At 38.0% G+C, this 15844-nt stretch overlaps 1 protein-coding gene across 1 annotated transcript in view; it reads left to right on the top strand.

Annotated features, from left to right (window-relative positions):
• Window positions 1–15325, top strand: part of iqgap1 (IQ motif containing GTPase activating protein 1) — a 115899-nt gene extending 100574 nt beyond the window's left edge. Inside the window, exons 33-37 of the mRNA XM_061887740.1 lie at window positions 1132–1341; window positions 1413–1579; window positions 1651–1770; window positions 3577–3685; window positions 11790–15325. Of these exons, the coding sequence (XP_061743724.1) occupies window positions 1132–1341; window positions 1413–1579; window positions 1651–1770; window positions 3577–3685; window positions 11790–11903 (720 nt within the window). The 3' untranslated portion in view covers window positions 11904–15325. The remainder of the gene's footprint in view (window positions 1–1131; window positions 1342–1412; window positions 1580–1650; window positions 1771–3576; window positions 3686–11789) is intronic.
• Window positions 15326–15844: the final 519 nt, after the last annotated feature.

Here is a 15844-nt window from a genome sequence, read left to right as displayed (position 1 = left end):
AACATAGACGCAAAATGGATTGCAGGCATTATTCTGCTCACTTAACAGACAAAATCCACAATGCACAAGTTTAGCAGCTCAACTTTGCGTGTGCTATTAAGTTTCCACATGTTTTACCTTTAGTAAATCTGGCCCTTACTGAATTACCATATTTTTATGATTTTTGTTCTACATTTAAAACACATGCTTGTGGTCTACATAACATGTCACGGTAGTTCTTTGGTCAAAATGTTGCATACATTATGTTTTACGGACCATTTTCAAGCTGCTTTTTTGACTGTCTTCTCAGGTTGCGCTGTTTTGTGGGTAGTCTTATTTACGCGGTTCTACTTCGACAGCATCTTCTCCCTGCCATTTATGTTGTAGTTATTAGCGCTTTCATAGCGAGCCTACTGACGTATATGATTAAAAACTGTACTACTTTGTATTAGAAATGGCAACAGTGGAAGATTAATTCCCGACAAGAAGAAGATAGGAAAACATAGGTGCTTATTGACCATAATGGCAGACGTGCGCAAACTTTAAAGACTTACTTATGCAGATCACGAATGCACCACAGAAAGTACCAGTAGGTAAGAAAAGTTGGTTTTGCATAATCAAAACAAAACACCAGATAATATGTCTCATAACAGGTGCCATTTTGGGGTCCTTATGGACACACAATAACAATATTCGTATGTTGGAGCGCAGTACACCAGACTACAGTAGTGGTAATGCTCCACCTTCTGTCAGGAGGTGCGACTTCTTAGCTTAACAAAGTTGTACGAAAACATTTAGACAGAGTTTTTGACAGCCGTGTGTAATGTTCTATATTCTCAATGAAACTTCAAAGTTTTTTTCTTGCTTGCATACCAGTAATTGCTAGTATGATTTATTGAAGAGGCGTCAACCTCCATCTACTGGTCACACTTGTCATCACAGCATTGTACCACAACGAGAATTGATACATACAGTATATTAAGCGGATCAGGTTATAAGGCGTACTGTCTATTTTTGAGAAAATGTAATCATTTTAAGTGCGCCTTATAGTCCAAAAATACAGTAAGAACAAATTTAACTCATAATAGCAAAGCTGGTTTTCTGTAGCGAAAGCTAAGACAGTGCTTACTATATTTTGTTCTGTGGCGACAGGAAGCGGAGTACCAGCGTGCCATGCAGCGGAGGGCCATCCGAGATGCCAAGACCCCAGAGAAGATGAAGCAAGTCAAACCAGTGGTGGATGACAGCCTCACATTACAAGGGAAGAAGGAGAGGATTAAGAACAACCTGCAGCGGTTATCGGAGCTTGGGAAAGTCAATCCTGAGAATCGCTATCAGGACTTCATCAATGACATAGCCAAGGTTGAAAGAACAACGTATTAACTAAGTGTAATTGGTCAAAATTTTCTGAATATTGTGATTGTGTAATTCAGGACATCAGAAATCAGAGACGTTATCGCCAACGCAGGAAAGCTGAGCTGGTAAAACTCCAGCAAACCAACACTGCCCTAAATTCCAAGAGCAACTTTTTCAATGTGCAGATTGATTCGTACAATCAGTATATTAAGACGTGCATGGACAACCTGGGCAGCAAGGGGAAGTGAGTGTCCTCCTCTTTTCGACCCATGTTTATTCATCTTAAACTATCCTAACACACATGGTTCTTTTCAGGCTGTCAAAGCCTGGAGTCAACAAGGCCAAAAAGAGTAAACAAGTTTCACAGAAATACACTGCGTCACGCTTATATGAGAAGGGTGTATTGATTGAAATCGAGGATCTGCAGCCCAACCAGTAAGTGATGTGCTTGTTGTCTGTCTAAAACCTTTTTTAAACTACATTTGTAACTTTTAAATAGTATGAGACAGTAAAACCATTGGATTCCTCTCAACCAGCTTTAAAAATCAAACTGAAAATTATTACCCTTTTGCCCTCTCCCCTCAGAAAGTTTTGTCTTCTATTCATGGTTAGAGCAGGTGTTTAAAACTCCTTATTATTTCACAATTATGGTTGCCATCAGACGGCTGCTTAATACAGTGAAAAATATATTTATTGACATGTGTCAGGATTTACCTCATGATTTTGAATTGCTTATAATAGGCATTGGGTTCTTATTGTTATTGTCATTTTTATGATTATTGAAATATTTAGGTACACTGTTAAACAAAAATTTAGTTCAGGTGCCAGAATGTTACCTTCAAAATTGACAGTTTTTTTTATAGAATATTACAGCACAGCATATTACTGTAAATGAAAAAAAAAAAATTTTACATTAGAATTGTGGCTACTGAGCTTCCAGGTTTCTACCATAAAATCTTTAGTTGTAGTTTTTACGTTGTATCACTGTAAATAGAAAAGCTGTACCACAGTTTGTTATGGTAAAAGTTTTTTACCTTAAGATCTACCATCATTTCTACAGTGTACAACCTGATGGATAACTTGCTTTGATCATAAGTCAAGTAGATATTAAAGTTGTTTTTTTTACAAATAATTTTTTGGAATGCATGATAATAAAATGTCTACTGTATTATTATAGACAATATTAAAGTTTAAAATACTGTATATGGAATTGCATGCAGTACATGTAATTTTTCTGTCAAATTGGAAAGAACGAATACATTTAGTATGAAAAAAAAAGTACTTTATTGACGCATATTATTTCCAGGCTTTCTTTGGCATTATACAATGATGTAGATAGCCATGTTTGGCCCCCAGGCCTTGAGGAAGTTGAACCTCAAGACCACAGGTATCAAAACCTGTGGTCTTGAGGTTTCTGTGTAGAAACCAGTGGTTCACAATTACTTTCTGTCACGCCCCAGGATATTTCATTTATCCTTTCTAATCTGTCTATCTGTGTTGGCCCTGTGATGAGTTGGCGACTCGTCCAGGGTGTACAACACCTTCCGCCCGAATGCAGCTGAGATAGGCTCCAGCGCCCATGCGACACCAAAAGGGACAATCGGTCAAAAATGGATTGTTAGATAGATAGATAGCTAGATAGATAGATAGATAGATAGATAGATAGATAGATAGATAGATAGATAGATAGATAGATAGACAGATAGATGGATAGATTAAAGGATGGATGGATTTAAAAACTGTTCAAAATAATTTGTTGTTTTATTAGCTCTATGCACCAAGCCAAATATTGACTGACACTTTTGCCAAATAAAGAGCTTATTCTTATAAACTGTAGCTTCATTATCAACCATATTTAGGGGCTACCTGTACTTCTTCATCCTTTGTGGTCAGATTAATTTGAGCCCTGCTCCTTACGTATCTTGCAGTCTTTGTATTGTTCGAGCATTAATTGCCCAACTTTTTGAGAAGCAGTGATATAAATCAAATGTGCTAGATAGCTACAGTTAGTAGTAGCTGCTGCATCTTTGTTTATGGCATGTTACGTAATGTTGGACGGACCATTTAGGCTATAGTTTGGGTCTTTGGATTATTTGTTTACAATATTCAATCCAGTAAGTATAGCAAGTATCGGACCGATACCAATACTGACTAATTTAAAGGCAGGTTAGAAATATTTCAGGGACTGCTTTTCTAAATGTTACCGTATCAACTCCTTCCCGTGTGTTTCTCTCATCACAGGTTCAAGAATGTCATTTTTGAGATCTCTCCGTCCGAGACAGTTGGAGTTTTTGAAGTGAAGGCCAAGTTGATGGGGGTACACTTGGAGACATTACAGTTAGAATACCAGGTTTGCTTGTGTATATGTTACATATATTGTATGTTGGTTGACATAGTACAGAGATACAGTGTATGGTCATTGAGTTATGTAAAGGAAGACGGTGCATCTATCATCCAAAGGGCTTCTTCAGTTCTAAAAAATGTGTTTTAAGTAGGTGTTTACCCTGAGGATGGTCACATCGGGGTTATTTCCTCCGCCAGGATGTTCTAAAATAATTTCAGTTAGTTAGTTAGTTAGTTAGTTAGTTAGTTAGTTAGAAACATAACTAATGGGCGGAGAACTTTCAAGAAAGGATAAGGAACATGTGAGTATATATTGGGGATGATATGGATCACCATCTGGATTCAGGACTGTTTTACTATTTGGGAAGTCCAGCTGGATGGAGGTCTGCAACCTTATATATATATGAGACTGTCCCCACGTTAACGTTTTTAGATGTAAACCAGGAGTCCCCAAACTTTTTGACCCGGGGGCCGCATTGGGTTAAAATAATTTTGCCTGGGGCCAGGCTGTTTTTATTTATTTATATATATATACATATATATCTTAGCTGCATGTACCATGATCCATTTTATATATATATATATATATGTATATATGTATATATATATATATATATATATATATATATATATATATATATATATATATATATATATATATATATATATATATATATATATATGTATATATATATGTATATATATATATGCATATATATATATATATATATATATATATATATATATATATATATATATATATATATATGTATATATATGTATAAATAAAAACAGCCTGGCCCCAGGCAAAATTATTTTAACCCAATGCGGCCCCTGGGTCAAAAAGTTTGGGGACTCCTGGTTTACATCTAAAAACGTTAACGTGGGGACAGTCTCATTCCATGGGAAGAGCGTCCACTAATGAGCTGTTTTGCCACTAGTAGGGTGAATAATCTTTTGTTATGCAGCATGGTTGTCGACCAGCCACGCCATGCAACAGTAACAACAACCCAATTGTAGGGCTGCATGTTTAATTTACATCAAATTGCAATCGAGGTTGTAATAAGTGTTTGTTTTTTTTCTCCTTCGTCGTCACCAGCATTTGAGTGACAGACATGTTTGCCAATCAGAATTTTTTTTTTATTACTCGCTTCAAACAGGAAGAAATACGTTTGACTCGGTGCCTCACTCTCAGCACCCGAGCGCATTTATTCAACAGTAGAATTAACTAAACGCAGTGAGCCCTCTTTTCAGTCATACACAATCTTTGTCTCGATGAGAGGAGACTAGAGCGAGGCGCCAGCTTTACACAAAGGCAGCACTTACAGGCAGCCTCCATACTCGCCGCAAAGGAACAAAAATTAGGAGGGAAAATATGACTACAAAGCCAAATGTCTCATTATAGGAATATTTCAGCTTCAAATAGGATGGCAATTTGAGCCCATCAACACGGACGAACGAGCGAGAATGTAGCGCTCATGTGATGGCAATGAACAAAAAGACAACGTCCGACCTCGTTTTTCTAAACTGGAAAGAAACCTAAACACTTTAAGGCAGGGGTGGGCAATTCATTTTTACAAAGGGCCGCATGAGCAACCCAAGCACTCCTGGAGGACCACACCGGCAATTTTTCAATTAAATTTTGCTCAAATTATTTTTAAAATACCGTAAGATAATTAATAATAATAATAATTATTATTATTATTATTATTTCATTTAACCTAACCTTACTTTATACAAAAGCAGATCGCTTTTGATGGTTTTATTTTTAACACTGTTTTACACAACACTTCCTAATGTCAATGCAAAAATGTCAATTTCTATCACTTTATCCTGCATCCTCTTTAAAAGTCCAACATTTTTCCCCTTCAGATTTGGACAACCATCTGTTGTCACACCTGCCAGCTTGTCCTATTTCAGTCTTAACATGTCCAAACACGCATTTACCTATGTGAACAAGTCATTACCTGTGGTTGTCTCTTTAATTGACTGCATGGCTGCCAGCTACTCCGTGATTTAAAAGTCAGTAGATATCCCACGTAAGAAGATGAGCAGCTGGGCGGTGTCACGTACATCGCATCTCTCATCCAACGCCAGCGAAAATCAGTCAAAGTCGGCCGTTCTGTTCTTCAGCTGAAGCTCCAAGTTTCCAGCGATGGTCTCAACACGCCTCGTTACAGTGCGTCGGGAGAGTGACACGTTGTCAAATGCGCCCCTCTTCTTTGGGCATATCAGCGCAACAGAGTCCAATAAGCACTCCTTAATAAACTCTCCGTCAAAAAACGCCTTACTTTTTCTGGCGATTTTGTGAGAAATTATGAAACTTGTCCTGACGGCTGCATATCTGGGGGTATGAAATTTGGCAAAAAGTCCTTGTTGGGTTTGCAGTTTTACCATCAACGCATCAGCCTCCCTTGCGCACTCTTCATCAGACAGATTCCGGTATTTTTCATCGTGTTTCGTCGTGTAGTGCCGATTCACATTATATTCTTTAAACACAGCAACCTGTGTACCAAAAATTAAGCACACAGTTTTACCTTTCATTTCTGTAAAGAAATACTTGGCAGTCCATGTCTGGTTGAAAACACTGCATTCGTCATCAACTTTTATTTTTTTAGCGTGAGCTGACGTCTCAGGGGTAAGCGGGCATCACTTGTCGCTGTGCACCTTCACTCACAGGTTACACACGGACATACGCCCTTAAATAACAGTTTTCACAATAAAAGCAGCACAGTTGTATTGCACACTCAAAATAGATACCTTTTTAAATGTATTTTGTAATTTATATTTGGTCTCACACGGGTCGGACAGGGACGCACAAAGGGCGCAGAGTGCCCAGGTCTGCTTTAAGGTATTCAATATATATTTGAGTTAAGTTTATGTTTGTGAGTCCATTTTATGTTTTATTTTATTTGTCTTTCTTTTTCTTTCACAATCCTTATGAGAGACAAGAAAATAAAAGTTGTTTTTGGGTTTTTTTGCATTAAAATTTGTAGTAATCAGCTCGTTCTAGGTGGCTAGTAATGCAGCTAATGTTATCAATCCGTTCCGCCTTTAAGTCCCTTTTAAAATGCATTGAAAAACTGCCGACAATACTTCATTGACGTTTCGTAACCTGTACAATAAACAAGCTTTAGTGACTTTATTTTAAGAGCTAACACACAGGAACTGTTTTTCTAGCATACTAACACATAGTCTTGTGACGGTATGCTTCGGTGTTAGACGTAAGCTAGCGTTTGCGTCAGTAGTTGAATGGCTTTTGAGTTTGTAATGCCCAACACAATGTGATATAATTCCAATCTGTACTGACTGAAAAACATGAACAATAATATTATAGTATCTGTAAAGTATTAGCCCACATTTCATGTTTTGTTTGACCACAGCTAGCTCGACGGTGTATGTCAGACCTGGGCAAATTAAGGCCCGGGGGCCACATGCGGCCCGTTAACTTTTTCAACGCGGCCCGCCGGACATTCCCAAAATATTTGTTTAGATCTTTAAGATGGAAAGTGTAGCTGCCATTATGATGTGCAGTCATGTTTTCTAATGACCATAAGTCTTCAACTAAACAAAGTATTCCAATGGTTGGAATATGTGCTTTTGCATATACTCAGCAAAACATCAATCACCAAAATGATTCCCGAACGCGGCCACCACTGCTGTTCACTGCTCCCCTCAATTCTCCGGGGGTGGAGCAAGGGTATGGGTCAAATGTAAAAGGTAATTTCACCACAGCCTGAAATTCGGGTGTCAGGGACAGACGCGGAAGGAGATTTGTACAACAAAGTTCTAAAGTTTAGTGATAAATCAGATTATAAGAGGGTTTTTTTACCCTTCGCGTTCATATTTCGTTGTGTTTGTTGTATTTTTCTTGCGTTTCACTTGATTGTAAAATATGTCAATCGAGAGGGTGTGTGACGTGCATATGTCAATATGCAGTGTTTTATCGGTAATAGTTAAGATTGTAAATCGCACATGCTTTATTTTCACGTACATTCTGGGTGTCTCATTCAGTAAAAGAAGTTGAAATTCCATTCCGTTTTTAAGGCGGTCTGTCATAACGTTTTTAGCAATCAATCAGACATTATTTTGAGGTTTTTGTATTAGTGTTCCTAAAAATAGATATACCGGCCCCCCAGACACATTTCTTTCTCTAAATTTGGCCCTCGATTTAAAATAATTGCCCAGGTCTGCTGTATGTATTTGTATTAACACGCATGATGTGCTGCATGTACCATGATCAATATTAGAAGTGACACACTCAATGGACAGTTGTCTGTTTGGTCAAGCTGGCCGTGGACGTTTCCTGTTGATTTGGGCACTCCATTAATTCGGCATAGCTTGGCTCAAAGGTTTTATATTTGCAGTGTGACCATGCCGCACTCTCTCAGCTTCCGTCTGCTCCAACGTTTCATCCTCTTCTTGGCGCTCGCTTTTATAAGCAGCAGTTTGTCCTCGGTATATTCAGGTAAAAAAATATAAGGTTGTGAATCCTCATTTGTCCAAAAATAGTTGTCTTAGTTGTCTGTTACCAAGTCTGCCATGATTAGAACACACTCGCGTTTGTTTCCATAAGCAGCAACACGCAATTGTTGCCGGAAGTCGGAAATGTGTTGCTATGGGAACGGAAGTGAATGCGCTTAGGAAAGAAATTCTGGTAATGCATGACATTGTGCAAGCGTTTATTTTGATTATACATATATATATATATATATGTGTATATATATATATATAAATATTAGGGCTGGGGGATATTGCCTTATTTTTAGGCCAAATCGCGATATACGATATATATTACGATATTTTGCCCTGGCCTTTAATGAACACTCGATGCATATAATCACAGCAGTATGATGATTCTATGTGTATATTCATACTGCAATAATATATGCTACTTTTAAACTTTTATGCAGAGAGGGAAATCACAACTAAGTCAATTAACCAAAAGTGTATTTAATAAAGTTATTAAGCAATGGCACAAACATTCAAGCCATTTCCATAACATATAAATTTTAAGTGTCAAATAAAAATTAGCTGCATAATAAGTAATCAAATAGTATTCGTCCTTCACTATGTGGTATGTTACTACGGTTATGAAATTTTATTCATACTCTAGCGAGTGACTTTACAAACAATGCTACATATTAGCAGTAATGCTACTTTTTATAGCAACGCTTTCCCCCCCACACTTGACAAATTACGGTTGTCTGTTCGACATATTCCCACTTGAAGCCGAACCACCGCCAGACAATGGAAACCCTGCTGTTTTTATTGGGAATTAAGTTTTCCTTCATTTGTTACCAGATCCGCACCTTCATTCTCTCGTACGGCTACGTTAGCAGCTAACGTTAGCCACGCCGCTACCTCTCTGCCCTGCGAGGGCGTGTATGTGAGGTGTGACGTGACAGTTTGTGACGTATGTAAGAATGTGCGCCTGCTTGTCTGCGGGAACGAAACACGGGAATGAGCGAGGAGAGCCTGGAGTGTACGCCCGCAGCTAAAAGTCCTGCGTGAAAACGTATACTCGAATATTACGATATAGTCATTTTCTATATCGCACGGAGACAAACCCGCGATATATCGTATATATCGATATATCGCCCAGCCTTATATATATATATATATATATATATATATATATATATATATATATATATATTAGGGTTGGGCAAATTAATGCCGACAATTATTTTATCGCACATTTGCGTATGTTGTTTACATGCCTTTATTTTGTTAACGCCTGTTCTTAACAAGATGCCGTCGCCCGGATGGGCTTCGGCGTCGAGGGGCTCTTGGTAAAGATGGAACATTCGGCAAAAGTACCGGACAATTCTGCAAATTTCATGGCTGGCTTACAGCGTGGTCACTCCGGGATCACTTACGACCGCCAGACAATTCTGAATGTGGATAGATCGGGCCGTTTTGGACTGAATGACGCGTGCTTGCTAGACCGGCTAGCTAGCATGGTAATACTTTGCCGGCTACATCCAGCGGCCTGTGAAGCAGCGGAGTATATGTGTTGTCTGTCTATTTATGAATAATGCAGACGAGGAGTGTTGGCTGAGTTCTTAACGTTTGCTTTCAGAGCGTGCATATCACAACATACAAGATGCCGTCATGGCGACACAACCTATACCGGGCTACCGCGCATGCTCGTCACTCCTGTTGCATGCTGGGTAGGGTAGTTCTTTTTTTCCCTGGCTCATAACATCACAATATAGTACCATGTATATGATGCGTTGCGTTTATCAAAGCACCAAGCAAACAATCGGAAAATTCCCATCATATCAATTCCTAGATATGGTCATAATTATTTTAAGTGCACTAAACAGAATAAACACAACATTATTAATATTGCTACTACGGATAATTTGATCAAAAATTCCCTAAAACAGCCCACTACCTATAATATAGGTTTTTTAAACATAAGATCCCTGATAAAAAAAAATGTTTCTGCTGTTACCTCAGAAATTGTCTGTTAAGATGTTATGATTGTGGCTCAGAGATTTGTATGTAGATTATATTTATTTTCAATAACAAACAGGATAACTTAAATACCCTGGCAGTGGCAATAAGCTTAAATGTTTGTATTTACATTTTTTGAGTTGATTTTCATAAAATATGCTATTTAACTGCTGCTGTTTAACAAGGACTGATTTAAATTGTGTTTGCACAACAAATGTTTTGGCGCTTTTGTTCATGTGGGAGAATATTCCAATAAATGTGCACTACACACTACTTTTGAATTCATTATTGGGCTTTGCGTATACAATGCAGTTAATCGTGATTAATCGGAGAAATAGTGCGATTAACTTGGATTAAAATTTTTAATCGTTGCCCAGCCCTAATATATATATATATATATATATATATATTGCCGGCCCAATAAAATGTAGTAAGCGGCCTCTACGGACACACGCAAGTGACTGTAAGACATACTTGGTCAACAGCCATACGGGTCACACTGAGGGTGGCTGTATAAACAACTTTAACACAGTTACAAATAAACACCACACTGTGAAGCCACACCAAACAAGAATGACAAAACGCATTTTGGGAGAACATCTGCACTGTAGGGTAGCACGATGGAACAGTGGTTAGTGCATGTGCCTCACAATACGAAGGTCCTGAGTCGTCCTGGGTTCAATCCCGGGCTCTGGATCCTTCTGTGTGGAGTTTGCATGTTCTCCCCGTGACTGTGTTGGTTCCGTCCGGGTACTCCGGCTTCCTCCCACCTCCAAAGACATGCACCTGGGGATAGGTTGATTGACAACACTAAATGGTCCCTAGTGTGTGAATGTGAGTGTGAATGTTGTCTGTCTATCTGTGTTGGCCCTGCGATGAGGTGGCGACTTGTCCAGGGTGTACCCTGCCTTCCGCCCGATTATAGCTGAGATAGGCGCCAGCGCCCCCCGCGACCCCAAAAGGGAATAAGCGGTAGAAAATGGATGGACTGTATAACTGCCACACTCAATATGACAGTTATTTAATCATAAATCCTTAATTACACATGAAAAATGTCTAATAGTGCGTGAAGAAATGTATATTTGTGAGTTTTACTAGAAACATTTTCTTTTGTAAGGTTTCCAAAGACACAAGTTAATTTGTTTACTCAATATGACAGTATAATTAGCACACTCAAAATGACAGTTATTTAAACACAACTTCTAAACTACACGTAAAAAATGGCTAATAATACCTGAATAAATGCATCCTTGGGAGTAATACCCGAAAAATACGCTTATGTGTTCCTATTTTAATAGTTATTCATTAAAAATGTTCCTACCTTCACGCCTGGTCCAGATTAGTCTTTTTGCATCCCGGGAGAACAAACCCCGTAGCAATATTACATGCTTTCTTTCACTTGTTATTTTCGCATTTTTATGTATAAAATATTAATAATCGCAAATCAAATGGCGATTTTGACAGTCCTACTTTATTGTGACCATGCCCAGGGGAGCTTTACACATGAACTTTAGAACTGAAGAATGCTTTTGGATGAAACATCTTCAACAGAGTTCAGTTGCTTTTATTCAACCTTTGCAGATTATCTGGAGAACTTCGCTTCTGAATAGTCATTGTGCGTTTCTCACTTCTTCTCTCGCCCCCAGGATCTCCTCCAGCTGCAGTACGAAGGCGTGGCGGTGATGAAGCTCTTCGACAGGGCGACCATCAATGTAAACCTGCTCATTTTCTTGCTCAACAAGAAATTTTATGGCAAATAGAGAAAACATTTTATAAGAACGCAACAGACTGATTTAGCCACAAATATAACCTTTTTTATGCTTGCCGAAAAAAAGGCCCCGACCTGAACCGTTAACGGTTGTCTAAAGTTTCCTTAGTACACTTGTCCTGTGTGCCTTGGCAAATACATTTGATAGTACGTGCATCACCACACAGGCTGGTTTCCTCACGGGACACTTACGTTCCCACAAGTGCTCGCGGGAGTAATGTTCTGTCGCCAGCTGCTTTTGTGTCTTTAAATATTATGAATATCAGGTGCACAGGCTTTGATCACCCATATAAAATGTATGTTTTATGTCAAGAGATTGTCTTTTTATTTGCTGGTTGATGGCTCACGACCCGACTGATAAAGCCTTATCAGCATCTCTCTGCCGAGGCCAAAGTGCTAGATAAATATAATATTAGACATGACTCTATCTTTTCTATTTCTATGTTTTATATTGCTTTTTTAAATACATTGGAAAGTATGCACTCACCAATCATATTTTGAAAGACTTTTCAAACTGTTTTTGTTGGGTTTTTTTTTATATTTGACCAAACCACTGATGAATCTGAATTTAACCACCAGACCTTAAAGTAAGGAACGGATTTATATGGTCCCTTTTCTGGGTGGGTTTGCTGTGAGAAGAAGAGGTCTGCTGAAAATGATGGAACTATGGTCAAAGTTGGAATTGCCACTCAATGCATTTTAAGAGACCGTATTTTTCGGACTATAAGTTGCAGTGTTTTTCATAGTTTGGCCAGGGCCGCGACTTATAATTAGGAGCAACTTATGTGTGAAATTCTAAACACATTACCGTAAAATATCAAATAATATTATTTAGCTCATTCACGTAAGAGACTAGACGTATAAGATTTCATGGGATTTATCGATTAGGAGTGACAGATTGTTCGGTAGACGTATAGCATGTTCTGTATGTTATAGTTATTTGAATGACTCTTACCATAATATGTTATGTTAACATACCAGGCACCTTCTCAGATGGTTATTAGTGCGTCATATAACGTACACTTATTCAGCCTGTTGTTCATTATTCTTTTTTTATTTTAAATTGCCTTTCAAATGTCTATTCTTGGTATTGGGTTTTATCAAATAAATTTCCCCAAAAAATGCGAATTATACTCCAGTATGACTTATATATGTTTTTTTTCCTTCTTTATTATGCATTTTCGGCAGGTGCGACTTATACTCCGAAAAATACAGTACTTGACACTCGTGGCTGAAGTAGACCCCCCCAAACCGCGACAAATGGGGCATATGGATTCTTATCCTACTGTATGTGAAACACAATATCAGGCTTATGCTCACATTGAGCTGTGTAATTCTCAACATCATTTTAATTTAATTAAGCATACATTCATAAAGGCCAGTGTGCATAAAAAGCCAATGATGATGATGACATGCTCCATATGTCCCGTATATAATTAGCTTCCTGTCTAACATGTTTAGTGAAAATATTGCCAAGTAGGACATCTTCCAAGTCATATCCCAGAATCAGTACTATCAACTTGTTTTCACTCTCAAAATAAATGTCTTTTTTTGATCACACGTACAGTGCAGGCCAAACGTTTGGACAGAACTTTTCATTCAATTGGGTTTTCTTTATTTTCATGACTATATACATTGTAGATTGTCACTGAATAATAATAATAATAATAGATTTTATTTGTAAAAAAAATAACTTTACGTTGAGCAAACAACCTCAAAGTGCCACAGTGTAAAAAAATAGTAATAATAATAATAATAAAAAGATAAGACAAATAAATCAAATATAAAACTAGAAACAGCCCAATAGCTAGAACCAGCATGCAAGTCTATAAAAAGGCTTTTTTTTAAAAGAAGAGTTTTTAAGCTTTTTTTAAAAGCATCCACAGTCTGAGGTGCCCTCAGGTGGTCAGGGAGAGTGTTCCACAGATTGGGAGCAGCAAAGGCTTCAAAACTATGAATGAACACATGTAGAGTTATGTACTTAACAAAAAGAGGTGAAATAACTGAAAACATGTTTTATATTCTAGTTTTCAAAATAGCCACCCATTGCTCTGATTACTGCTTTGCACACTCTTGGTATTCTCTCGATGAGCTTCGAGTACACCTGTGACGTGAAAACCATTTCAGGTGACTACTACCTCTTGAGGCTCATCAAGAGTGTGTGAAAAGATTAAGTACATAACTCCACATGTGATCATTCATAGCTTTGATGCCTTTAGTGACGATCTACAGTATTAATACCGTATTTCGTTGAATTGCCGCCGGGCATGTAATATGCGCCTGCCTTGAATTACTGCCGGGTCAAACTTGCTTCCCAAAATTATTAGCGCATGCTTACTATTACCGCCGGGTAAAATTTGTGACGTCACGAGTGACGCTTCCCCTGTCGTCATTTTTAAAATGGCAGAGGAGGTTTTTCTTGCTTGTACTATGTGTAAACCAGGGGTCTTGTTCAACAGCCATACAGATCACACTTAAGGTTGTGATATAAAACAACTTTAAAACTCTTACTAATATGTGCCACACTCTGTGAACCCACACCAAACAAGATTGACAAACACATTTCGGGAGAACATCGGTTCTGTGACACATAAACGCAACATAACAATTACCCAGAATGCCATGCATCCATGACTCTTACAAACCCCACTAGCACCAACCCTCCCCCCCTCCGTGCGTTGGTTGAGGTGGGCGGTGTTGTTGGCGCGTGTATAATATAGCCAAGAGTCATGGATGCATGGCATTCTGGATAATTGTTATGTTGCGTTTATAATGTTACAGAGCCGATGTTCTCCAGAAATGTGTTTGTTATTCTTGTTTGGTTAGGGTTCACATTGTGGCGCATATTATTAAGCGTGTTAAAGTTGTTTATATCACAACCTTCAGTGTAATTGGTATGGCTGTTGAGCAAGTATGACTTGCGATCTCATACGAGGGGCAGCAAAATGCATATGTCCGGCCGGCACGTAGATAACATGGTGTAAAGGCGGGCGCAATGACATTTTGTAGAGCAGTGGTCCTCAACCACCGGGCCGCGGCCCCGGTACCGGGCCGCAAAATATTTTTTTTATTAATTACATTTTTTTTAATTAATTTGTTTTTTTTTCCAACTGCATACCATTGGTAAGCGCAGGGGTGAGAGGAGGTTTTAAAAGTATTAGCGCCTGCTTACTTTTACCGCATTCCTTGAATAAGCGCAGGAGTGAGAAGAGGTTTGAAATTAATTAGCGCCCCAGCGGCTATTCAAGGAAATACGGTAGTCATGAAAATAAAGAAAGGCATTGAAATGATAAGGTGTGTCCAAACGTTTGGCCTGTACTGTACATAGAACTACTCAAAATATGTATTGGCCCATCTCAAAAAAAAAAACATTTTCCAAGCTGAAGATGACCCATTTGAGCAACACGAATGAGTTATGAGCATGGAATTATCAATTTTAGAAAATATACAGGTTCAAATAAAAACAAATTGAATATCCTGCAAAGGTTTTTTTATTGCAGCAATTAAATTTCCAAGGTGAAACTAATACTAGACCTAGACTCATAACATGCCACACAAGATATTTCAAGCCTTTTTTTGATTTATTTTGATGATTGTCTTACAGTTTATGAAAACCTCAAATTGATAATCTCAGAAAATGAGGAGTTTTCCAGATCATAACAAATAAAAGCTTGACATGTCTCTATTTGCATGTAACGGGTTTATATCGTATAGTTTTCACTTTTGGAGTTGAATTGCTGACATGACTGGACTTTTGCACCATATTGTAATTTTTGGTGTTTCACCTGCATGCTAATAGCATGTAAGCACATTTTAGCGATTCAACAACAAAAAGTAAATATTTTCTGTTATTATTTATCAATAAAAAATGTTGGTGACAGGACTGTGCTGGGACTTATTTGAAGTATTATCAAATATAAACAAAATAAAATG

Source organism: Nerophis ophidion, linkage group LG25, assembly GCF_033978795.1.
Source record: "Nerophis ophidion isolate RoL-2023_Sa linkage group LG25, RoL_Noph_v1.0, whole genome shotgun sequence".
Lineage (NCBI taxonomy): Eukaryota > Metazoa > Chordata > Actinopteri > Syngnathiformes > Syngnathidae > Nerophis > Nerophis ophidion.
This window is presented reverse-complemented; position numbering and strand designations above follow the sequence as displayed.